Source organism: Heliangelus exortis, chromosome 9 (genome assembly GCF_036169615.1).
Source record: "Heliangelus exortis chromosome 9, bHelExo1.hap1, whole genome shotgun sequence".
Classification (NCBI taxonomy): domain Eukaryota; kingdom Metazoa; phylum Chordata; class Aves; order Apodiformes; family Trochilidae; genus Heliangelus; species Heliangelus exortis.
The window spans coordinates 25,895,153-25,920,821 of record NC_092430.1 but is presented as its reverse complement, the minus strand read 5'-3'; the positions used below and the strand labels follow the sequence as shown (position 1 = coordinate 25,920,821).

At 49.8% G+C, this 25,669-nt stretch overlaps 2 protein-coding genes across 3 annotated transcripts; both read left to right on the top strand.

The window, feature by feature from the left end:
- The first annotated feature begins 10,680 nt into the window (after positions 1-10,680).
- AADAC (arylacetamide deacetylase) lies at positions 10,681-16,872 on the top strand. 2 transcript variants are annotated; one of them, XM_071752916.1, is made up of 6 exons: positions 10,681-10,939; positions 11,219-11,518; positions 12,329-12,551; positions 13,703-13,772; positions 14,315-14,486; positions 15,474-16,872. In XM_071752916.1, exons 2-6 carry the CDS (start codon positions 11,381-11,383, stop codon positions 16,080-16,082), a joined length of 1,212 nt encoding a protein of 403 aa, XP_071609017.1. In that variant the 5' UTR covers positions 10,681-10,939; positions 11,219-11,380; the 3' UTR covers positions 16,083-16,872. The 2 variants fall into 2 exon arrangements, with proteins under 2 accessions (XP_071609017.1, XP_071609018.1); XM_071752917.1 differs by lacking the exon at positions 10,681-10,939 and having other exon boundaries at positions 11,090-11,518.
- Positions 16,873-20,540: 3,668 nt separating this feature from the next.
- On the top strand, positions 20,541-24,746 carry SUCNR1 (succinate receptor 1). Its single transcript, XM_071752914.1, has 2 exons — positions 20,541-20,843; positions 22,417-24,746. The coding sequence occupies exons 1-2, from the start codon at positions 20,592-20,594 to the stop codon at positions 23,368-23,370; spliced, it is 1,206 nt and encodes a 401-aa protein (XP_071609015.1). The 5' UTR covers positions 20,541-20,591; the 3' UTR covers positions 23,371-24,746.
- Positions 24,747-25,669: the final 923 nt, after the last annotated feature.

Genomic DNA, 25,669 nt, shown 5'->3' with positions numbered 1-25,669 from the left:
AGTCAAGGTCAGCACAAGAAAATTGTAGGTTTTCTGGCTTGAAATAGGAGGAGGGAAGAGAAGATGTCAGCTCTACAGGTAAGAAAGCCCAAGAGCTTGGTGCAACTCTTTAATCCTTTAGCTTTAGGTAACTGAAGAATTCATGTCTTGAATAGCATTTGAAAAGTCACTTGGGAGGAGGAAACAGTGTGAAAGTATGATATAGATTAAAAAAGTGAAAGGTGGAGAGTTTAAACTTTGCATTTTCTCCTTTTTCTCCATTTGTATGTTCAGAAGAGTGCGTCCCAGGCACTTCAAGTCTAAAGTGCCTAAAAAGACTTTAAAATTTTTAGGGATCATAACAAGGTCATTCATGAGTTTCTGGGTAGATAATGACTTCTGCTACTCTTGTTTTAACACTATTGTCCTGCTGCTTCTCTGGTGGTGCACAGTGACTGCTGAGGCTCTTGTGGTAACTGTCACTTATGACAAAATTAAATGAGAAATTATTTGCTTTGAGCTCTGCTGTGAATGTGTTGTAACATTTAGCATTTAACAATGCCGAAGCTATGTGATTTTTAGATTTAACTTGTTTATTTTGTGTTCTCCTTTAAAGTGGATCACTGTGCTTCTGGTCATCCCCGTAATTCCCAGCAAAGTCAGCGCAGGGGATGGCTCAAAGCCTGTGCTGCTCGTGTGGTGCTGCTGACCTGCTGATAAAAAAGCCAATGTGGGTGTTTTAAATTATATGAATGATGGTATTTCTAGAACATTCTGATCTTGGTGTCAGTGGGGTCGCTCTGAGCCGTGGCTGTGCAAGTGCACAGATCAGGACAGGCCCTGGTGGGGCTTGCTGGGTCCAGGGTGTTTCCCAGGGCAGGAGGTCCCTCAGGCTCCCATGGGATCCCTGGGGCCAGCAGGAATCCTCTGGGGGAGGAGTCAGGCTCCAGAATTCGGGATCCCTTCCATTCAGCCCAGCACAATCTGGTTTTGTTTGCTTTCTATTAAGGAATGAGGAGTAGAGAGAGCTTTTGGAAGCGGCTCGACAGCCACTAAAATAAATGTTCTTTTCTGTTTGTTCCTTGGCTTGCACTCAGAAATTAAATGGTGATGCATTAAGAATCTCAAACTTTGTCTGTATTACTAAGTTTTTAATGGAATACAGTTCAAAACCAAAATGCATGGCTTCCTTTATTGTTGCACTGGGGAAAAATGATGACTTGGAGAGAGAGGCTGGTGTGTGCTCTGGAGACACAGAGCTGTGGCTTCACCAGGTGGGGGCTGAGGGCTGTGCAGGGCATCTCTGGACACTGACACATGGCTGGTGTGCAGCCAGGAACCCCCTGGGGCCTGGTCCTTGTGTCTCTCCTGGTGGCCTCTGCCTGTGGCTTCCAAGCAAAGGAAGGGGATGGGAAGTGGCCTGGGAGGAGGCAGCTGTGGCTAAAATACATCACACCCCTACAGCCTTGGTTTTGGGTCAGAATGGGCAGCAGCTCTGTTTTTGATTGACTGAAACAAGGAACTGGAGCTGGTCAGACCAACTGAGGGGTTAATGCCAGCCTTGGTTAGGGATACAGAGGGCTGCAAACCCTGGCTGAAAGTTTCCTTCTAACAGCTGGTAACTGGCTACCAGAGGCTGGGCAGTGTGCTCTCTTGCCACAACAATAAGCTTAATATTGTGGTTTTTGTATGAAGAAAACTGTTGAATTGGGCTGAAAGGAATGTGCCCTTAATTCTCTCAGCAGTTCCTAACCCCCATGCTCAGCAGCTCCTGAGCAATGTTTTTTGTGACAACATTCACCTCTCACTTTTGTGCTTTCCAGCATTTTTCTTGGTATGAAGAGAAAATGCCTTTTTTCTCAGTGCTGTTTTAGAACTAATGGTACTTGGATATATGTGAACAAATTATTTCCAGGGCAAGCTTAGCTCTCTGTAACATGACACGACGTGGGCTTGTGCTGTAGCTGTCAGCTGGAAACCAGTTGCCATCAACTGGTCTGCATCAAAAGGCCCAGATGCTGCTGCTGTGTCCTGCTGGCAGCCCAAAGCCAGTGTTAATTTCTGAAATGCAGCATCCATCTCTGGCTGAAGCTTAAACATTTCCCAGCATATTTATAAAGTCTTGTTTACATTCAAAGCACTTGAGAAAAAACAAATCAGTAAATAACCAGATTTCCCTCAAGTAAATATTAGATTTAGGCACAGAAGATATTAATTTTAATTTGCCAGCATTTTGCATATTTTCCCTTTGTTTCCTTACAGAACAAAGACACCAGTTACACACTGGGAGCAGCCACTGTGTCATCTCAAGGCAGCTCCCTTTGCTGTCCCTCTCTGTGCTTGTGCTCCCAGCCAGGGTGCATCCTGTGTCCTCCAACAGAGGCCATGGGCTCAGAGCAGCCCAGGAAGGGAAGTTTCCCCCTTGAAGTTGAAATGGAGGGTAGATGGATTAGCCCAAGGCTGTACCTGGCCAAAATCAGCATTTTTCCAGCATTTGAACTAAAACAGTCTTTCCTCTTACTGAAAATACTTTCACAACTCTTATCACTGGAAGGAAAGAATGAAAAAGGACAACTTGGGGTTTTTTTGTTGTTGCTTTTTTGTATGGTTGTTTTTTTTAAAGACTCTGTTCATTTCTGAATCCTTCGAAAAAAACAACAACAAAATTTCAGTGATTATTCTCCAGGAGTGTAAACTCAAAGTTAATAAACACGGGAGGGGCTGGAGGCTTTGGTGACAGAGACTGCTCTCAGATCCCTGTGGTCTTTTCAAGACCCCTTCACTGAAATGCACTCACAAATTTGCTTGCTTTACAAGAAACACTTGGAGCTGAACACAATTGTTTGCTCAACCCAAACCAAAACTTTTTTTTTATCCCCCTGTCACAGACTGGAAGTTGTGGGGAAGTCTGGGGTATCCCAGAGGAGGGAGGGGGGAGATGCATCTCCTGCCCAGGCTGCTCTGACCCAGGGCTGAGCTCTGCTTGCACTCACCCCTTAATGCCACAAAAAAGAGAGACCAAGCAGATAAAGTCTGGAGAGGGGTGTAAAAATCCTGAGCCCATGTTCTCTTTGTTGTTGACACACATTACACCTCCCCTCACACTCAGCCTCTGCTACACCAGATACTTTTTAATGGATTTTGTTGTCTTTTGTTGTTTTTGTTGTTGTCTTTAATGTCTTTTGCTGGCTTTTCCCTTTCCCCTCATAATTTTGGCTCGTGTCTCCTAACAAAGCCAGCGTGCCATCCAGCTGCCCCTGCTCTGGCTGAGGACTTTCTCCTCCTGAATACTTGTAGAAAATGCCTGGTTGGTTGAGCAGGAGCTGGATTTAATTCCTAGGTCAGAATAAGAAAGGATGAGGGACCAAATCCTGATCTGGTGATGACATAGGTGAACTCCCACTGTTTTCCAAGGATTCTGAATTGGCTGCAGAAGACTTAATTCTGCAAATCCAAGTGCCTCTGACAAACACATTTGGCTCACTTTGCAGCAATCCTTTTTTGTCTTTCCAGCTCGGATGTCTCTATGAATGCTCCGTGCTCTGAGACTGGAAGTGTCTGGATACACTTGAGGGTATAAATGAAATTAAATCTATGTAGTGAATATCACCAGCTCCAGTCAACTGGAGGAGCCTTCCACAGGTCTCATACCTTTATCTCTGCCAGCTCTGCTCCTGTTTTCTGCTGGGGGTGGGAGGCTGCAGGCTGATGGAACCAGGTCCTGTGGCTGCCTCCTTAACATCATCCCAGCCCTGGGCAAAGGTTTGTGACACCCAGGGTGGTGCTTGGTGCCACGGGTGACATTCAGATGGTATCTAGCTGTCCTTCATGGTGAGAAGCAATGCTCAGAGATGTATTCTTGCCAGTGGATAAATGTTTTGTGAAGCAAAAGTGGTGCTCTAATCGTGGTGGCACCTGTCTGTGACAAGCAGCGTGGAGCCAGCACCTGATACACTGGTATGGACCTGGTGTGCTTTGTTTATCTTGACAGGGAGGTCAGCAGCTGCTTCATTCCCTGTATTAAAGAGACAATAAAATCTATTCTTATGGCTCTAAGAGGAACTCAGGAAAACTTGCTTTCAGCATCTGGAGTATAGGAATAATACAAGGTGGGGAAAATATAAAACCAAGATGTTTTTGCTTACTGGGTGCTGAGCAGCCTGGTGTGTTTGATGATCCAAGCAGCTGCCACTCGCTCTGCTGGATGTAAACTTTGTACTTGCCAAATCATAGAACTGATTTTTTTCAGGGCTTTTCATATGACTGATGTCAACTTAGTGGTCCTAGAAATTAAACAAAGCAGTGGGAGGGAGGCAGTGGGCTCCTTCAAGTGTTTGCTTCAGAAGTGTCAGACTAGTAAAAAAAGATAATATACAGTTTTCATGAAGGCCTTTAAGCTCTTTTGCTGTTTTTCTAATAAATCACTTTAGAGAAGAGACATTTCTGCAACAGGGAGGCTGAAGGGGGATGATTTATTGCTCAGCTGAACAGGCACACATGAACCCCAGTCTGTGCTGGGAGCTTCAAAGCAGATGATGTTGCAGGGAAGGAACTTGGTGGGTGAGGGTCCCTGCAGAGCTGCTCCTCACTGGGTAACATGGCCCAGAATTGCAGGCAGGTTCTCAACAAGCCCCAAAGTCAGAGTCTGAGTCAGAAAGTTTTATGGAAACATAAATGGGATTATTTTTTTTAAACAATGTTCAAGGCCACCAGGGTTTAAAATCATGTCACTGTTTTCAGCAGTGAAGTTATAAAGAGGTGAAGTAAGATTTAATTGAGTGCAGAAATTCAGCATTTAAAAGGGATCTGGCTTCAGGTGAGACCCAGGTTGTCTCTGAGAATGGCACTTGGTTTTAGCCTTGAAACCCCTGACTGTGCAGAGGGCCCCAAGTGTGCCATGCACGTGTATTTGCTGTTGCTCTGGTCACACTCAGCCTTCTCACCATCTGATTTCTGTGTTTCCCTGCAGCCAGAGGTGTGGCAGAGCTGCTGGTTCAAAATTCCTTCCTTAGGTGGAATCACAGCTTGCTTTCCAGTCCTTGTTGTCTTACCCAGTGTGTGGCTCAGGGAGGAAAGCCCCTGTCAGATGTGCAGGGTGGGTGGGTTTGAGGATGGTTGGTAAGAACTGTTTGGATGTAAAATGTCTGATTCCATCTGCAACCCCCATCCCAGAGCCCTGGATGGGCCATGCAGGGACAAAGGCTGAAAGCTTCCCCAGTCTGCTCCTTCAAACCATGTGTGGTCAGCAGCTCTGCAGAGGGCTCTGGGATGCCTGCACAGGGGCAGTGTTTGAGCTTCATTTCCTTTCTGGACTGGATCAACGAGTGGATGTGGAAATTTCCATGGTTTTTCTGGATGAACACACTGTTCTTCATTATTCTCTGTTCACCAACATCACGAGCTGCAGTTCTGTGTTAAAACTGAAACACTGCACAGAAGCAACAGTCAGCAGGGAATTGAGGAATGCTGAACATAACATACTTTTAGACTTGTTAAGCCATAGCACTGAGGAGCTTGACTCCTCACATTCAGGCCTCCTCCCCTCTGCTTTCCTAGGCATCTAACACTACTATGTGCCATTTTTTCTGTGGTTTCCCTGCTTTCTTCCCCTGTAGATCCTGTGGTGGGGTCCTGCTTTACACTCACTGAAGTGAGAGGCAACTGCTTTGCTTTATCCTGCTATAAAATGAGGTTCTACAGAAATAGAAAAATGATAGAGTGGCTTAAGTGTGGATGGAAATCTTCTGTGCTTATCTGCAGGAAAGGTGGTAGTTTGTTTTCCTGCTTTAGTAGCACTCTGTGTGAAGTCATTCTTGCCTTTCTTGTTCCAAGAGCTCAATCACCAGTGCTGCAGCTTGGGCTGGGATGGCCCCACAGCCCCTTCATTGCTTCAGCACTGCACTTCCAGCTAGGGCAGGACAATGTCCTCATGTAGGCAGCTTGAGGAATCATGGATTAGCACTTCACAAGACAATTAATGAATCCTGCTGACTCCACTGCTTTACTTTGCAAGAAAGAAAATGTGCCTTTTGTCCTTTCACTGCTCCCTCATCTCTTTCCTCCCCTGCAGCCTGTGGAAGGTCATTGTTAGGAATACAAAGCTGTCCTATGGATGTCACACTCACTGTGATTAAAAGCTATTAATCTAGAATTGCAATATACCACCAAAATCTTCTTGGTGGGGAATGGTTTCTCACAGTGATGCTCCAGGGCTCCCACCCAGTGGGGCAGGGGTGCTGCTGCCTGCCTGGCACCCAGCACTGCAGGGACATCTGACTGCTCCCCATTCCTGCACCCAGGGGTGCTGATGGGGGACCCTAGCAGCTGCTGTGCACCCTGCCACCCATTGCAGGCTGCTGTCATTAATTGCAGGCTGCTGTCATTAATTGCAGGCTGCTGTCATTAGCAGCCGGGTTGCTGGGGAAGTGGCTGCAGCTCTGGCTGTGGAGCAGCCCTGGGATAAACCTGCCTGGCAGCCAAAGCCAGGAGTTCTGGTTCTAGCCAGAAAGAGTTCAGCCTGTGGAAAAACAGTAAAAGTTCCTGGTTGTGGCAGGACTAGGGCAGGGATGACAGGATGAACTTCTGCTGGTGGCAGGGTTACAGAAGGGATGAAGTTTCTCAGGAGCTCAGAGTTTCCACTTGCATCCAGACTGGGATCATGTTATGTTTGCTTCTTTGTGGCTTGAAGTAAAACTCCTACTGAGGTTGATTTTTTTTTTCCTGTTTTGTTTTGTAGAAGCTAAACCTCCTGTAATGCATTTTACAATTTTAAAGATACCATTTTCCTGCAAAAAAACTGCATTTGATCAGAGGTAAGGGAAGTGCAGACAACAATATTTGTGTTTCAAAGGTCTCTGGATTGCCTGTGTCCCTCAGAACCACTCTACATGTAGCTTCAACCCCCTGGACTTAAAACCCAGCAGGTTTGTGTTGCTTCTGGGGGCAAACCCCCTCCTGCTGCCAGGGAGCTGGGGTGCAGGCACACAGCTCACCCTGGGGATGCTCTGCAGCTGGATGGAGCCCCAGCCCAGCACACTTCAGGCAGGCTTCCAAGGAGAACTTTTTTTCCCCAGGACCTGGCAGGTGTCCAGAGCTCCTGTGCTGTGCTGCCTGGGTGGCCTCAAACATCCAGCTCCTGGTCCCTGCTGCATCCCCAGGGGTGAGGGACACAGGGGCTGGTGGTGATTGCATGTCCTGGTGTCCATGGAAATGTCGCAAGGAGCTTGCCCAAGGACAGCTTGCACTTGGTTAAAGTGAAGCAGAATTATTTTGTTTGAAATAAATGGAGAGAATGGAACCTGGAATGTTAGCATGAGATTGGTTTTAAAAATGCATTTATTAGGAAAATAGCATTTCACAGTGATAATCTTTGCAGCGAGATGAAGAAGAACCTTCAGGTTTGCCAGGATGTGTTGCAGAGGGTGCTGCCTGTGGGACATGCAGAGGCTGCCAAAGGGAAGTGCTCAGACTTCATCAGCAGACACTGCAAGTCACAGAAATGCTGAATTGTTACCTTAGATAATTTGTGCTGTATTTTCAAATGTCTGTCTGTAGGTACTTCATGTGTCACAGAAGCAAGCTGAGGAGCTGAAAGCCTCTTTCTATGGCTCCATTTCTACAGCCCCCAGGAGGGCAGTAATGCCTGGATCAGTTTGATCCATGCTGGCAATCTTGGCTCTGTGGCAGCAAAGCTGTTTTGCTGGGGAGAATTCCTGTTTGGCTTCTTTCTCTCTTTCACCAGGAGCAGCTCAGGTAGCTTACGTTTCACATTCAGGAGCTGGCACTGAGCAGATGTGTGCAGAGGTGTCCTGGCAGCAGGCACCCAGCCTGACTTTCTGTGGGCAAAGGAGCCCAAGCCCTGAGGTGATGGGGTGCCCAGGCAGCCCTGTGCTGGTGGTGACAGCACAGCCACAGCCACATCCACACCACTGCTGCCCCCAGCTCTGCCAGCCCTGTTCCAGCAGTGACTTTATTTAATGCCACTTGAATCTTGCTGCTGAGGAGCCTGCCCTGCAGAGGCTGGCAGACCCTGGGGGGTGCTGGCACGAAGCAATTCTGCTGGAGGAACCAACAGAAGCTGTTTCTGCTGAGGGCTGCCTGCCTGCTCCAAGGGTGCTTGGCCTGGAGGTACAAGCCAGCTGAGAGCTGTTCCGTGGTGTTCCTTATTCCTTTGTCAAGGAAATTCCTGATAGTACTGCACGTTTGTTTTAGTAACTATTATATCCAGTGTAAATCACTACCTTCTGCCAGTCCTGTTCATGATGGCTTTAGCTGCTTAATAACAGCCTTGAAGAGGCTTTCCAGCACACTGAAAACCCCCATCCTTCTCTTCCTTTTCTCCTAGTTTTGGAGGCAGTGAGAGCAACGTGTCCTGGAGCCCTGCAGCTCTGGCTGCCTTCCCTGGCTGGTTGGGGAGGTGCTGGGCTGTTCCTGGTGGAGCCAGAGGGATGCTTGGCAGGACAGGCTGTCCCTGTGCAGCTGGGGCTGTGGGGGGCTGCAGAACCCTCAGAGTGACTGTGCTGGTTAGACTTGCCAGCCCTGCTGACCCCGTGTGCCTCTGGGGGTCAGGGTTACCATCAGCTTCCCTCTCCAGAGCTGTAGGTTATAATATCAGGAAGGGAGCTGCTTTTTTCCTCTGGGCTGCATTTCAGACACCCCAGAGCCTGTTCCTAACTGCTGATTCACTGCCTGCTCTGCTGTGGGATGGAGATGTGCTGTGGCAGGTGGGGTGCTGCTGCCCTCCAAAGGGGATTTTCAGCCCCACAGTCTTAGGATCACACTGATCCTTCAGTAGCTGTTGATCAGAGGTATAGAGGACAGAAGAAAATCTTTTTGCTTCTTCTTGCAATGCTGTGTGGTTCACGGGAGGCAGCCCTGGGCAGTGTTTGCTGACTCCACTGCTTTCTGCCCTTCCCCTCCCTCTCGGAGCCCCTGGGTGACAGTCCCAGATGAGTGGGGGTCTGGCAGGACTGGGCTTTGGGTGCTAAGACACGGGGATGCTGTGCCGGTGCAGGGGAAACCTCTGCAGTGCAGTGCTGCCTCCCGGTGGCCTCACGCTTTATTCCCTAAAATACTGTGCATAGCCAGATGACCCTGGTGTACACCAGAACCACCCTGAGGCTGCTGCCTTGCCTTTTGTCCCCCTACAATGTCTGTGGCCACCAGCAGCAGCCCGGCACACCAGGCGTCATTTTGCAAGAGCTGGGGACACGTTTTGTCCCTGCCCAGTGCCTTCTCCCAGCAGCTGCAGCTCTTCTCCTGCATCCCTTTCATTCTGTTTTCTCCAGAAACAGATCTTATTGACAGCAGCAGCCTTAAATGTGGATAAGCGGATTGTGCCTACAGCCTTTGATCACGGGTTTGTTTAGGTCTTATTGTTTGTCTTATTTATTACTTAGTCCCAGGCAGGTTGTTGTCATCTCTTTCCCATTCAGGTCCATACTTCTCTGCTGGGCAGCCCCGTGATTGCTTTCTGCTTGGAAAAGGCTTGTTTCCTGGTGGGTTTTCCTAAAACAAGGAGTTTCCTGGGGATCTGTTTGAGCAGAGCTGGGCTGGCCTGGCTGATTCCTTCCCAGTGCAGTCAGCAGGGCTGCAACAGGAGTGGGAGCAAGGTGAAGAAAGGTGCTGCTGCCACAATCAGAGGTAAGTTACAAGCTCACATGTTTCTTCTTTCCAAAACACGGTTCCAAATTTCAGTGTGATGTAGCAACACTTATTTTTAGCAGGGCTGATCTTTGGGAGGCCACAGACAGTGATCCCAGCTGTGCCCATCCGTGGCACAGAGCAGGGGATGCCAGCCCTGGCCACCCAACTGCTCCTCTTCCCAGTGCAGCCTTAGCCCTGGCCTTCAGTCCATATCTGTTTACATTAAATTTCTTCTGTCCTTATTTTCTGAAACCCCAGTAGCTTGGAATATCTGAACGTGCTGATGACAAGCAGGAGGGAACTTTGTTGGTGCCCCATGCAGGGAGAGCAGCACAGGGCTCTAAAAAATGGGCATGACATGGGCACTCCCCTGTTGAAGCTGATGCTCTAGGGTTTCCTGGGGTAAAGGGTGAATTCAAGATGTTATTCCCTTGATCCAGTGAATTGTGGGTTCACAGGAGGGCTGGCTCAGCCAGGAGATCAGGAGGTGCTGGTGTCTGGGGCTAAGTACTGGGAGCTCTCTCCTAAGCCCAGGGTGAGCTGGGGCAAGGACAGGGCACAGCTGGTGCTGCAGAAGCACAGCCCTGCTCTGATGGACATGGCTGTGGCAGAGCTGTGAAACGTCCCTGAAGTGTAAAAATATAAAAGACCCATTTTATGGACAAAACAGTGAGAGGAGGTGGGTCATAGCACTGTCCTGAGAGTTAGGGGGACTCACAGGGAAAGACAGGGAGCACAGGGCTCTGTTCCCTGGGCCTTCTCTTCCCCTGTTCCCAAAACCTGCTCCTGTACTCACACCTCACCTCTCAGTCTGAAGCTGCCCCTGGGAAATGGGGGATCTCAGCTGCAGCAGGGAGCAGGGTTCCTGTCCCGGGCTGAGAAGGGGTAGCAACACTGGATCTTTAAAGTACTTTAGTACTTTGTCGATGCCCAGCACTGTAAGCAAGGGAAAAGGCGTGCTGGGCTGACTGGAGCCCCCTCCTCTCTGTGCCTGGGCTGGTGTCGGGCAGGTCAGCGTTCAGCCTGCGTGATGCTTCGTGCCCTCTGCCCCTCCAGAGGCTGCTCCCTCCCTGGGGGTGCTTGGTGTGAGCAGCAATCTGGGTGCTGCTGCTCTTCTCCCTCGGGGGGGGGAGTTGCAGTCACCGGTTTCTGAGACCCCCGGAGCCGCAGGGGCTGCCCCGAGGGGTCGGGCAGAGCTCTCTGTGCAGAGGGTTGCTGCAACTCAGTCCGATCTTTCACAACTTAACCAGCAGTATATTTTTTTGCTCAACTGACGATTGCTCAACTGGTTTGCTGTGTCAGCGGAGGAGGACGGGTGTGTTTTTGCCAGAGCAAGGTGCCGGTTATCGCCCGAGGACGGGGAGAGGGCTCCAGGCTGCTGTTCCCGGGCCCTGCCCGGTGCCTGGTGCTGGGCGACAGCTTCAGCTCCTGGACATTCAACACTTTGTTTTGTTTTGTTTTTTTGTTTTTTTTTCATGGCAGTGTTCAGTCGAGCCCTCCCGCTGGCTGTTGCTGCCCAGGAAGGGGTGATGGGGGTTGGAGTGGCGGCTCGGCTCAACACCTTGGTGAGGAAACATTTATTTTTTTTCCTCAGGAGCCTCCTGTCAGAGTAACCTCTGCCCCGGAGAATCAGCCCAGAAATCTCTGCCTGGCCGGGACCCAAGGAAAACACGGGATTAACTTTGTACCGTGGTTCTGGGGGTTGTTAAAAGCCGGGGGAACGCCGAGCCAGGTCGGGCGGTTCTGGGGAGCCGCGATGGGAGCCAAGATGCTGGGGTTCTGCCTCGTCTCTGCCCTCCTCGCCTACTACCTCTACACCCCCATCCCCGAGGACATGGAGGAGCCCTGGAAAGTGATGCTGATGGCCACTACCTTCAGGGTCATGGGCCAGCTGGTGAGCTGGGGCTGGGGAGGGCAGCAGGGAGCAGGCTGGGGGGAGATCTGGTACCATGAACATGCCATGTAGTACATATAGAATGTGTGTATGGAAATGTGCTAGGGGAAGGAGAGGAGGGGCTGAAATTGACATTATAGCTGTGAGTATTAAAAAGAAAAAGAAAAAAAAAAAAAAAAAAAAAAAAACCCAAACAAAAAACCCCAAACAACTTAGAAAAATTTTAGTTGTGCAGCCTTGGAAAAAAGGCCACTCGGAGTACCTGGGAATGTGATGATGTGGATGTGGCTGGTGAGGACAAACAGCTTTGTGCTGCAATCTCTGCAGCTAGAGCACTGCTCTTTGAATTGTACCTGGCACTCAGAACCTGTATGTTGAGTTTTCTTGGAAGTGTTGTTATTGGGTGTCAGGACCCACAAGGTGGGTGCAGCACTGTCAAGCTCAGCTCTCCAGAGCTGGACCCAAACCAAACATCACATCCCACAGGGTGGGCCCAGGGAGAATTCCCCAGACTGGAGGTTGACCCAGGGAGATTCAGAATGGACCCCCTTTTTACAGTGATGTGGTGAGACACTGGCCCAGGTTGCCCAGAGCAGTGGTAGATGCCCCATCCTTGGGAACATTCCAGGTCAGGTTGTAGGAGCTCTGAGCAACCTGGTCTGGGTGAAGATGTCCCTGCTCACTGCAGGGGGTTGGACTAGGTGGCCCTGAAAGGTCCCTTCCCACCTGAATTATGGCTTTATGGAAATTTCATGTTGGGGTAACTGAGGCTGTGCTTCACATCCTGCTTTCCCTTGTCTTGGTCTTTAGGCTGAGGTTGCTGATAAGCTGGGGCTGGTGCACTACATGGATACCCTGATGCTGCTCACAGATGCTGAGTACGTTGCTCCCATGTCTGATGAGAACATCACTGTGAGGGACACGGAGCTCAGCAAGGTGTCTGTGCGCCTCTACCTGCCCAAAAAGCCCTCTGAGAGGCTGAGAAGGGCAGTGGTCTACTTCCACGGGGGAGGATGGTGCCTGGGACATGCAGGTGAGCTCTCCTGTCAGTCCTGTGGGCCTGTGTGGAAGGTCTCAGGGGTCCCTGTGACGTGCTGCCTTTTGGTTTATAGGAGAGGGTTGGGGAACTGGTATTTCACCAGTTAAAATGCACCAGCTTGAGAGAACATGGTCAGCATAACTTGAGGCAGAGGGCAAAGGGTCTGGTCCAGGGCTCAGCTTCTTCCAAGGTGTTTTATCTGCAGCCCCTGGCTTGGTTATGTGGGAGAAAGGGACAAAACTGAGTGTCCTAATGAGGAAATGACCATCCTCATGGGGGTAAAGATCAAATGGGGATACAGAGACTGGGGTTTCCTTGGTTCCCAGAAGCTCAATTCTCAGATGCTGCCCCATAGTTCTTGCTTAGGGAAGGGCAGGGATTATTTGCTGTCCTCAGAAATCTGTTGTAGGGAGTTGTACTATATCAGAAGTCAACTATTACCACATCTTTATTTATCATCAGTGCAGTTCTGGAGCCTGTGTCGTTGGCTTTGGTTCCAGCTCCCTCTGGGTGCTCACCTGACCCTGGGTGTTGCTCTCCAGCATTCCCAGGAGGGGTTTCTGAAGTGTTGTAGTTCAGTGTGCTGTGGTTTTACTACAGCTTTTCATAGTTCTTTTCACAGGAGTGATTCCTCTTCCCTCCCACTCCCCTTCTCCCCCCAGCACACCCTCTGCTTCTCTTTGCTGTCCTTTGCTGCTTACGCAAATGGACAGAGGTCAATCCTCTTGGCCACCACCCAACCTGGCATCAGAGATGTAGTAGCTATGGCTGGAGTTCCCAACAACCAATCCATACCCTGGGTTACTCGTCGAGCTGCTTGTGTCAGGGAAAATGAACCAAAACTTCCCAGGCAAACTCTTCAGCTTTGGTGTGGGTGCAGCTGAGAGCTCAACCCAGCCCCTGGTGTGCTTCTGGTTTGTTCTTCCCTGCCATGCAAGCTGAGCCTCCAGGACTTTGTTTTGTGCTCAAAGGGGTAAAAAATGTATTTTGTTCACCCTGGCGTGGTGGGATTACACCTTCCAGGTTGTGTGTCTGGGTGGACATGTGTGTGGGTGGATACGTGGGGCTGCCACGGGATGGGGAGGTTGGGGAAGTCACCTGTGGAGAGGAGCAGGCTGTGTTCTCAGGGACTCCTTTCATTGCAGGCATGAGGTCCTATGATCAAGTGACAAGGTGGACTGCAGACAGGTTAAATGCTGTTGTGGTGTCAGTCAAGTAAGAGTCTCCTTCCTGGTGGGATGAGGGTTTGGGATAAATTAATCTGTTTCATCTCTAATCTATTTTGAACCCAAGGGAAAAATTTTTCCCCATGACAGACATTGGAATGGTCTCCCAGGGGAAGGGGTGGATTCCCCCACTTCGGAAAGTTTGAAGTCTCAGCTTGATGGGGAGCTGGGACATCTCATATATACAGTATATGAGATATTATTCTAATAATATTAGAAGGGTTGGACCAGGGGATCCTTGAGGTCCCTTCCAACCTGAGGTTCTGTGATTCTATGATTCAATTAATCTAATTTTGTGGCTTTTTAATTTTGTCCACATGCTTTCCCGCCAGCTTGAAGTATTTGCAAACAAAATCTCTCCGGGTCGCAGGGTGGGCTGTGGGTGGTTGTTTCAGTTGGGTGGGTAATAAAACATCTGACCCTCCAGGATCCCTCCCGTTTCTCTGGGCACAGAAAATAACCAGCAGCTGGCAGCCAGCCCTGCTCCTGGGGACCAGCAGAAGGTGACAGAGCTCTGCTTGCCTCTCGCAGCTACAGGCTGGCCCCCCAGCACCGCTTCCCTGCCCAGTTCGAGGACGTGTACACCGTAACCAAGTTCTTCCTCCAGAGCAGTGTCCTCTCCCAGTACGGGGTGGACCCGGACCGGGTCTGTGTCGCAGGAGACAGTGCAGGTGGCAACTTAGCTGCAGCTGTGGTGCAACAGGTAAAAAAATGTATTTTTGTATACTTAATTTTTTTTTTTTTTTTTTTTTTTTTTTTTTTTTTTTTGGTCCATGTTTTGTAAAGCAGAGTTCAAGAAATGACCAAAAACTTCTGCCCAAAGCGTGTACCTCTCTGGGTGTATATCACTGGCTACATATCACTTCATCCTCAAGCCAATTTGGCCTGTTTTAGTTTTGCGTTAAAAAGGGAATTTAGGCAGTTTTGACTTACAGAGATGGAAATAGCCACAAAAAAATGTTGTGGTACCATTGGACCCTACGGGTTTGGTGCCTTTTGCACAGCTCAGGTTTATTTAATGAAGTCAGTGTGAGGTTGATGTTCTCTTGAGAAGTTATTTGGATGGCAATGAGTCTTGCTTGGAAGGGCTGGGAATATGCTGTGGACACTGAAGGAAAAAGATGAGGCACAAATTGGAAATTTATTAGTGAAGAGGGGAAAAAGGTGAAAAGAAATGTCAGTGTTCAGTTCATCACATTTTACTTTTCATGAGTCTAAAATGCACAGGAGTTGCTGGAGTTCTAACACATCAGGCTTAAAAAAAACAACAGACAGAAAAGCTCTAAATTGCATGAAATGATTAAAGAAGCCCCAGTAACCCTCAGGTTTTGAGCTTTTGTAAGCTATTTCTATTTTAAGAATAGGACATTTCTGGAGTTTTAGAAAAAGAATGTGTTACTGCTTTGGGAAGCATCAATGCTCCAGAAGGAATATTGTTATCCTTCAATATTTAAGAAATCAGGAGAAATATTTGAAACTCCAAGAAAGGCAATATTTGACACTTGAGGGTTTTTAATGCAGCATACTCTTTCAGGTGACCTGCATATGAGTTTAGAATTTCTTTAAATTAATCTGTTTCTGTTGATAATCTTACCCTGCTTTGGCAGTAAAATGTGTGTGTTTTGATTTTTTTCTATCGGCGTGGGAGAACCAACACATTTAAACTATTTGTGACTCCTTTCTTCTACAGCTGTTAGAGGATCCTGAAGTCAAAACCAAAATCAAAGTCCAGGCTTTGATTTACCCTGCTCTTCAAGCCCTTGACCTGAACCTGCCCTCTTACCAAGACAATGACAACAAGCCCATCTTACCCAGGTCACTCATGATCAGGTTCTGGGGTGAATATTTCACTTCGGATCCCTCTCTGCAGGAAGCCATGGCCACCAACAGCCACGTCCCTCTGGAATCCAGCCACTTACTTCAGTTTGTCAACTGGAGCAAGCTGCTGCCCGAGGAGATGAAGAGGGGCCACGTCTACAGAGCCCCCGTGCCCGGCAGCCCCGGGCTGGCCCAGCGGTACCCGGGGTTCCTGGACGTGCGGGCGGCGCCGCTGCTGGCGCCCGATGCTCGGCTCCTCCGCCTGCCCCCCACCTATGTCCTCACCTGCCAGCACGATGTCCTCAGGGACGATGGCCTCATGTATGTCAGGAGGCTGCGGGCCCTGGGTGTCCCTGTCACCCACCACCACGCCCAGGATGCCTTCCACGGGGCCATGATGTTCATCTCCTGGCCCATGGAGCTCGCGGTGGGGCACCGGCTGCTGCAGCACTACGTCGAGTGGCTGGACCAGAACCTCTGAGCTGGGATGGTGGCTCCTGGGGGGACAGCAGGAGCTGTGGAGGTCTTTGAGCCTGGTTGCAGTCCCTGCTGCCCTGGACAGTTGGGTTTGGAGCATCCCTCACCTTCCCTGGCAGGAAAATCGGTCCGATTGCAACCCAAGCGTTCTTCCCCACCCTGGGGTCCCTCTGGGCTGGCACAGAGGGGTGCCTGGGGTGCCACACTCTTCCTGAATCCCCCAGCCCCCTGGGGTTCAGGGTCTTGACTCACTTCTTGCCATCTATCGTGGTGTCACGACAGGAGCTTGTGCAAGAGGGCAGGGTCCCAATTGCCCAGGGGAGGGGATGGGTGGGGGAAGCACTTGGAAACCCAGGGGGATGGCTGGAACACAGTCCAAAGGTTGTTCTGCTCTTGGTTTGTTTTCTGTCGGTTTTTGAGGTTTTTGTTGGCTTTTTGTTTGTTTGTTTGGGGTTTTTTCTTTCTTAAAAAGTCTGTGTCTTATTTCCTGTTTCTTCAATCCCTGCACCCGAAGGACAAAGTGAGACAACAGCCCTGGGGTTCCATCAGAGAGGCAGCCTGGGGGGGTCCTGGCCTTACAATTGCCCTGCTGTGTGGTTTATGTTCTGCTTGGTAAATAAGCTATGTCTCCTGTGTTCTAATTGTCCTAATAATTGCTGCATATGGTCTTTTAAATAAATTGCTTAGTAGCTTTATAGGCTGGAAAAAGAAACATTAGTTCAGCTGTCAGTCTTGAGCAAATACCCTCTGTAAATGTTTTGTGTATTAAATGTAAAGCTTAAACCTTTCCTGAATGCTGCATGCAGACCTTGGCTGGTTCTTGGTTTCACACTGGTCACAACACAGACGTACTTGTGGCAGCCTGCTTTTTTCTTTTGCATAAAAGGTACTGAATATTCAAAGGTACTGAAAGAATATTCAATTCTTTTTTTTTTTTGTCTGAGTGTGTGTGCAGCTCGTTTAGATCAAATGTATATGGGATGGCTGCTGTGTTTTTTTATTGCATTTTGTTGGGTATAAAAATTAAACCTGTCTGTGATTCCAGTGCAGTGCAAGCTGTGGCTCAAGCATCCCAGTTTCTGGAAAGGCTGAATGAGGTGCTGCTGTGGCTGTGACAAACGTGCAGGAGCCATTCCAGGGGATGCTGCTTTACTTCTGCTGCCCCCCCTTAATGGGAAGGCTCAGGAAAGTTTGGCTGTGAGGGGAGAAACAGGGGTGGGTGGGCAGCACCTTTGGCCAAATAAAGGCTTTTGCCTGTGGTGCAGGCAGCAGATGGGACCACTGGAGCTGCATCTCTCTGCTTTGCACCCAACAGTGGCTCAGCAGTCCAAAAGAAGGAAGCAGGGCTTGGGGTTTTGTCTCAGCAACACCTCAGCTCTGACTTTTTCTAGCCATATGCTCAGAAGAATATTCCCAAGCTGGGTACTGCCCGTGCTGTGAGGCTGGAAGGGACCTCAGGGCTTATCTCATCCAGCCCTTCCAATATTATTGATGCCCACGTGTGGCCCAACACACTGCACCCAGGGCTGCTGGAGGTTTGGGTCTTTCCTGCTCTGTTACCACTTCTCCAAAGCATGCACGGAAGATGAAATGCTCTATTTATTCAGCCCCTTTCTATCCCTCAGTGCAACAGCAGTTATTTGCACAAAAATTTAAAAGATCTGGTAAGTGAGGAGCCAGTGTTATTTATCAGTGACAAGGGAAATTTTAAAGCAGCTTCTGCAATGCTTAAGTAATTGCTCATTTATTGGCCTTTTCTTCAGAGAAAAGCTAGAATACCTTCTTTTTAATTTATTAATAGGGTGAGTAGTCACTTACATTAAATACATGACAGTGAAGGGAAGGGAAGAAAAAAAAGTGGTTTTAGGAGATGAACCATGTTTATTTCTTCCCATTAAAAATAACCATGGTGATATTCAGATGTTCATGGATGTGTATCATGACCTTGTGTTTAACTTCTTTGCTGGGCTTATTCACCAAGTTGCCATTTGTGTTTTATTAAAAAAATACATGGATTAGTGTATGACATATAGTTTAGGTATATTGCAGCAAATGCCCCTTCCTGTTTCTGGTCCTGGGAGGCAGATGTTTGAGAAAAGGACTTTATTGCTTCGGAGGAGCAGAAGAAAATCTCTGGACTTCTTGAAACTTACATTATTTATGAAGCTGCAATCTTCTCAGGAAAAAAAAATTAATGGGATAATTGAGGCAATTTCATGTCTGTCCCGGCTCTCAGGCCCTGCATGTGCTCAGTACAATTCCTGGTAACAAATGGAGAGGGAGCTGGGGGATGTGCACTGGGAAGGAATGCCTGGAAGGAATACTTTGTGGAATGCCTGGTGGCAGGGGGTACCTGGGGGCATCTGCTGCTTCCCTGCACACAACCCTCCAGGTTCCCTGACTCCTGGGGCTGGCATGGGGTGGCAGAGCCTTGCCCCTCGTCTGCTAAACAGGTCACATTTTTTCTAGAAGGAAATGAGGTTGATCAAGCAGGAATTCTCTTTCCTGAACCCCCTGGTTGTCCTGCAGGTGCCAGGTGATGGCACTTGGCTCCATCCCCTGCTCCATCCCCTGCTCCATCCCCTGCTCCATCCCCTGCCAGCACTGAGCAGGGGCTGACAGGCCCCTTGTTCCCTCCTTCCAGCCCTTCCTGAAGATGGGGTCCCATTTGCCACTCTCCACACATTTGCCCAGGTGATCCAGGGCTGCTGGTAAATGATGGAGAGGGGCTTGGTGAGCACTCCTGCCAGCTCCACAATGACTCACTCCCATCAGTCAAATGCAAATACATCATGATAAGCTGTTAAATATGCATGACTCATTTAATAGGCCTCAGCCTAATATAAATTGACTAATGGGTACTTAATGACAACAAAGAAGTGCTTGACTCCCATTGCATTTCTTCAGGACAATGAAGAACCCATGGAATTTAAATGCACTAGCTTGCAGCCAGAGCCTGCCCTCCTCCCCATCTCCAAATGCCCAGTTTGTTTTTTTCTTTTCAAACTGGCTGGAAGCTGCAGGATTAACTCTGGAAGGCAGCATTTCAGCACTCTGCCTGAGAAATCCCTCAGAGCTCTACTGAAACTGTTCCAAGAGCTGCTCTGTCCCTTAGGAGCTGGTTTGGGTGGATGGTGGCTGCACAAGGCTGTTTCCCAGAGGAAAGGTTTGTGCTGAGGATACTCCTTGGAAGACCAGTGGGCTGCAGTAAGTGTGTCACTGGGGTGCTGCTGGGGCTCCTGGGTATGGGATGAATTTCCCCTTGCCAGGGCACTGGGGATATGGACTGGGGGTGGTAAATCCTGCAGGGTGGCCAAGGGTCCCTCCAGTGTGCTCACTGCTGCCCGGGGCAGCATCCTGTGGGATGTTGGAGGTGGTAGAACCTCTCCTGCTCTCAGGGCTCTCCTTGCCCCCCTTGGAACACTGGTGCTTTCCAGATGTGTCTCTCCAGTGTACCCCCACCCCAAAAACGTGTCCTTCCTTCTGCACCCCAGTCTGATCTGGAAGGTCAGATATCTGTACGCAAATCATAAAATGGTTTAGGTTGGAAGGGACCTTAGAGCTCATCTTCTCCAAGCTCCCTGCCAGGAGCAGGGACACCTCCCAACCATCCCAGGCTGCTCAGAGCCTCATCCAGCCTGGGCCTGAGCACCTCCAGGGAGGGGACATCCACAGCTGCTCTGGGCAGCCTGTCCAGAGTCTCACCACCCTCATACTGAAGAACTTCTTGGTCCCTTCTCCCAGGTAACTAGTGGTAGGACGAGGGGAAATGGGTTCAGGATGAACCAGGGGAGATTTAGGTTGTATGTTATGGAAAATTTCTTTAATGAAAGAGGGGTGAGGCATTAGAAGGGGCTGCCCAGGGAGGTGGTGGAGTTGCCATCCCTGGAGGTGTTCAAGGAGCATTTAGATGTGGAACTTCAGGAGATGGTGTAGTGGTTGTAAGAGCTGGATTACAGTTGGACTTGATGATCTTCTCCAAGGTCTTTTCCAACCTGGATGATTCTTTGATTCTGTTATGATTCATTCTAAGATCCACTCTAAACCTATTCTTCAGTTTCAATCCATTTCCCCTTGTCCTGTTGCTGGATGCTTATGAAAAGTCCCTGTAGAAGTTGGATCTTTCCACTCTCCTTTGGGCTTCCCTGGCTCTGGGAATCCCCCAGTCCCACTGGGTGATGTCTGCCCTGCAATGATGCCTCAGCCCCATGACACAGATGCAAATGCCTGATTTGCAACTGATATTTGCAACTTGTTCTCCCAGCACAGCTCTCTGTGAAATACCTTGTGTTCCTTCCAGCCCCCGGGGCACAGGAGGGGCAGGACTGGGTCTGGGGATGATGGATTTCCCAAGCCAAGGCTGGGGGGAGACTCCAGGACAGGACAACCCCTTCCACCTGCACCACTTGGGATGAAAAATAAACCTCTCTGCCTCTCCGAGAGAGGGGGGAAAAACCCTGTCTGCCTGAGTGAGTGTGAGGGAGAGCCTGGGTGAGTGAGCTCCCTCTGACCCATGCTGGGTCCTGCTCAGATGTGCCCTGTTGGAGCATTTTGTGTGGGAACCTTCCCACGTGGGGCGGGGCCGTGGGGCATCCCGTGGGCTGCCTCCACCCCAGGCCTTCCCCCTCAGGGCTCTGGAAGGGGAAGTGCCCGTGTCCTCTTCTCCTCACAGGTTCTGCAGCAACTCCTGCCACAGTTCCTGGTGACAGAACCCCCTGACAGTAGGGACAGTGACATCGTGCTGCCACTCGCAGGGCCCGCCATGGTAAGGTGTCTGGGGGTGCTCCCCAAAGGAACCCCTATCCCCCCCCCCCCTGCCTTGCTTTGCCCTGGCCCTCATTAACATGGATCAATAATCATCTCCTTCCTGACACCACCCACACCCCCGTGTCTGCCCCCGCAGTCAGCTTTTCATTCTCTTTTGTATTTAAAGTGCTCGGGCCAGCACGGGGTTCTCTAGATTCCAGGTTATGGTTTGGTGGTTGCGGTAGGTGGGTTATGGTTGGACTTGATGATCTGGAAGGTCTTTTCCAAGCTGAATGATTCTGTGTCTCTGTTCTATGACTTCCAGGTTCCAGGCTCTGAGTTTCCCCTATCCCTGGGCAGTGGTCTCTGTGCCAGGCTGCCCTGACCAGGGTGGGTGCTGCTGGCTCTGCCGGGGGGATTCCTGCCCTACACAGAGCAGGTGTCTGCTGGGTGGAACGTCATCAAGTTCTGTGTGTGCTGGACTCCATCCTGCCCCATCATCTACCTTTGCAATAAGATGCAGTGCTTGGGGAGGAGGTTCTGGTACCAGCACCCTGGCAGGAAAGACATGTTGTGTGTGCAGGCTTTGCTGTGCCAGTCACATTGTGCTTCTTCAGAGCCTGGGCATAGCTTGATTTCAGGCTTAATCTGTATCCTGCTCCTCTAACAATTCCTCTTCCCCTGCTCTTGTGCTAATATTTCAATCCCTGGCTCTGCTAAAAGCTTCCTTTGCTCTGCAGGTCCCTGCGGGGGTGTGGGTGTCTCTGCCTGAGGAGAGAGAGCACTGAGCACTTTAGATTCTGCTCTATTTCTTCCTTCATGCCATGAAAGTGTTTTCTAACCAACCTTTAAATAGAAAGCAAAACCTTCCCTCCAGGAAACTCATTCTTGCTGCAATTTCCTAGAAATCTTTGTTCCTTAAAGACTGTGGTCCTTGCTGCCCAGGGAAGAGGAGAAGCTTTTTGCTTGGAGCCTCAGTGGGGCTGGGGAGGTCCCACAGGGACTGGGGACTCACTGGGGCTGGGCTTGGATTGAATGCATCATGTACCAGTCCTAGAAAGTTCTCACTTCCTAGAAAGTTAATAACAGAAGTCACAAAGTTTGTGGATGTGGCTTCTGATGAATCCAACAAGCACTTGCTTTCCTGACTTCTTAATGAGTGGTAAGTGACCCTGTCAGAGCTGAGCTCACCCCTTCCCAGCCCTGGTTTCTGCTTCAGTGATGAGCAAGGGGCCACGGGACAGGGGTTGGGTAAGAGGGAGGCAGATGATTTCCAGCAAGGGCTGTGAGGGTGTGGTGACAGGAGAGCTTTGCTGTCACAGCCTCTGCCAAGTTGTGGAGATGCCTTCAGGTGATGTGCTCATTCAGGCTCCTCACATGGGTTTTTGTTCACAGGAGTTTCCTGTTGCTTGGGAGCTCTGTTCAGTAGCAGAAAGTAGAACTTCTAGAAAAGGTGTTCTTCCAGTTCAAGTCTTTCCTTAGCAGGAGCTGCAAGGGCCCAGGATGCTGTCTTCACCTGTGACAGCAGTGCTACAGAAGCAGCCATGCAACAACATTTTACTAACTTGTGGTGTTTCCCTTTGACTTTCCAGGCTGTGAACAAGACAGGTGGCTGCTCACTGACAAACAGAGCCCTAGAAAAGTACTATCTTCCCACCATGTACAGCCTCGAGTTCATTTTAGGCTTCACTGGAAACATCATTGTTGTGTTTGGCTATATTTTCTGCCTGAAAAACTGGAAAAGTGGCAACATCTACCTGTTCAATTTATCATTGTCTGATTTACTGTTTCTCTGCACTCTTCCAATGCTCGTGAACAGCTACTCCAAAGATCACTGGGAAATGGGGAGCTTCTTGTGCAACAGCAACAGGTACCTGCTGCACGCAAACCTCTACAGCAGCATCCTCTTCCTCACAGCCATCAGCATCGACCGGTACATGCTCATCAGGTTCCCCTTCAGAGAACATTTCCTACAGAAGAGGAAAACAGCCCTTCTGGTGTCTGCTGCCATTTGGATCGGGGTCATCCTGGAGCTGCTGCCCCTGGTGCATTTCCTGGAGCCCATAACTCGTGACAATGACTACAGCTGCCTTGATTACGCAAGCTCTGGAGACCCTGCCCAAAACCTCATCTACAGCCTGTTCCTGACTGCCTTCGGGTTCCTCCTCCCTCTCGTGGTCATGTGCTGCTTCTACGTGAAGATGCTGCTCTTCCTCACCAGCAGGAAGGAGCAGCTCAGCTCGCACCTGATGCTGGGCAGGCCCCTCACCCTGGTTGTCCTCACCATGGTCATCTTCTCACTGCTCTTCACTCCCTATCACGTCATGCGCAACGTCCGCCTGGCCTCCCGAATCCCAGCCCTGAACGTGTCCCACTGCACCCAGGACATCATCAGCACCACCTACATCATCACCCGGCCCATCGCCTTCCTCAACAGTGCCATTAACCCTGTCTTTTATTTCCTGATGGGTGACCACTTCAGGGAGATGCTGATGGGGAAAATGAGGCAGGTCTTGAGCAGGTTGGCGGGGACCACCAGCCAGTGAGCAAACCAGACCTGGGAGATGGGGTGGGAATCTCCTAGAGAGAGCTCTCCCCGGCATCACCTGCCTTTTAAAGATAACTTTATGCCATAGAATATGCATGAGCTGGCTGTGTTCCTCTAAAAGCACCTCTTACCTTGGTCTGCATGAGGCCTCCCGCTACCCTGCCTCCAGCACTCCAGCTGTGATGTTCTGGACACTGTGGTCCCACAGGGGGATGCACCAGGGCCTGGTAATGCTGTCAGTAAAAGAGCACTCCATTTCTTGAAGAGAAATAGGCAGCTCTCCAACAGCTTCTTTCGGAGCTGTAACTTAATGCTGGGCTGGAACTAGGCTTGGACAAATGTGCCAGGGCTCCCCTGGTCATCACAGGCCAGGGATGGGAGTTGTGTCTTCCTTAGGGAAGTGTTTGCGGACTCAGTCTGGGGAGGTTTGCCTTCCAGAATCACTAACCAGGATGGTTTCCATCTCCAGCTGCTGTGGGGAGGGTCTGTGAGCAGCTGGTGAGATGCTGTCAGTGCTGCAGGGAGAAGCTGGTGTTGTGTGTGTATTTTTGTGAGTGGGTTTGGCTGCTGCTCTTACAAGAGTTTCATGGCAGCACAGAGGCAGTGCTGAGGTGTGGGTGCAGCCACACGTCTCTTCCACTCCTTCTTTTAAATCTGGATTCAGCTCGTGGAAGTAAAATTAAGAAAATCTATTGGTCTAGCTCTTAACTGAGATTTGCCTTCATGTCCCCCTGGCACAGCTGTGCCTGCTCACCCTGGCCTTTGCACAGTCACTTTTGAAAGCCCAGACTGACCTAACTTTAATGTAGTTATCTGTAAGTGTGAGCAGAATGTATAGCTTGAAGCAGAACTTGGAACTCACGGTTTGGACTTCACTTACAGCTCTGGTAATGACAGCAGGAGATAAGGAGGAGCCAGTTCTCTGCCCAGCATCTCTGGGGATCCCTCCCCTGGCCTGGACCCTGCCCAAGCACTTGCAGGCTGGAAGGACCCTGGGTGCACCTCAGGGTTCTTCAGTTCTGCCTCCTGACGTGGTGTCCCTCTGTGATTCCTGGTTCATTGGTACCTGCTTGATCATAAACTGGGGGTTCTGTTTAAAAACCTCCTTTGTGTTGGGTATTTATCATCTGCTAATTTATCTCCATCCCCTGCACCCACCTCTCTGCTGCTGGCAGCCAGACCCTGCTCTGGCTCTCACCCCGCTGCCAGCACTGTGCCCCTGGGCAGCAGGGTCTCCAGGCAGGGATCACTACTGTCCTGGCTGGACAGAAATGTCTGTCAATCCTTATTTATTTATTTATTATCCCCTTTATTTGCTTTGTAACAAATCTCTACACATAAATCATTAAATCAGCCTGCCAGTAGCAGGGAAAAGATCCATCATGTGTGCTATGGCAGCAGGGCCCAGGACAGATAAGGCTGTGCTTGAGTTCCTATTATAGATACCCCTTGTTTACAAGGACCATGGCACCAGGAGGCAGTAACTCAGCCAGCTGGGACATTGCATGTGGTCAGCCCAATACAAAAGAAGCTAAGAGAGAATTTCCAACTCTGGACGAAATAGTCCCTTTTTAAAATTGGAGTCTAATACGTTAAAGAGGAATTTTCTTCCAGGGAAAGCCCCATGTACAGCTGAAACACCTTTAGCAGGCTCACCTTTGCCTTTGCAGTGGCCAGACCAGGGCTGGTCAGAGACTTCTCTAAAACTGCAGCTATTGGAGGTTTTCCTGGGTCAGCCTGGGAGCTGCTTTTTCTTCTGAATGAGCTTAGGGGAGGGCACAAGAAGAGCTGGTTTGTTTTTCTGTACACAATCCCATAGCAGAAGTGGAAGGGCCATGTTACCTCTGCCAGGACATGCTGTTTGTATTTATCTTTTTCCCCTGCATCAGAACTTTGTGGCTGTCAGCTCCTGCATGAGCTTTTAGTGCTGCCCTCCATCCCTCCATCCATCCATCCATCCATCCATCCCTCCATCCTTCATCCATCCATCCCTCCATCCATCCCTCCACCCATCCATCCTTCATCCATCCATCCATCCATCCATCCATCCATCCATCCATCCATCCATCCCTCTATCCATCCATCCATCCACACGAGGGGGAATGCAAAGAGAAGTCTTTCCTGTTGGACTCAACCCCACTTTCTGTTTATCCACACTTCCCATGTGCGTCTAACACAGGGATCTCCCAGACCAAATGCACCTTCGGGTCACCTCTTCGAATTACTAAGAAGGGAACAAAAACCTCTGCCTGGGAGGAGGAGCTCGCATCAGGCTGTGCCCAGCTCCTGCTCCCCAA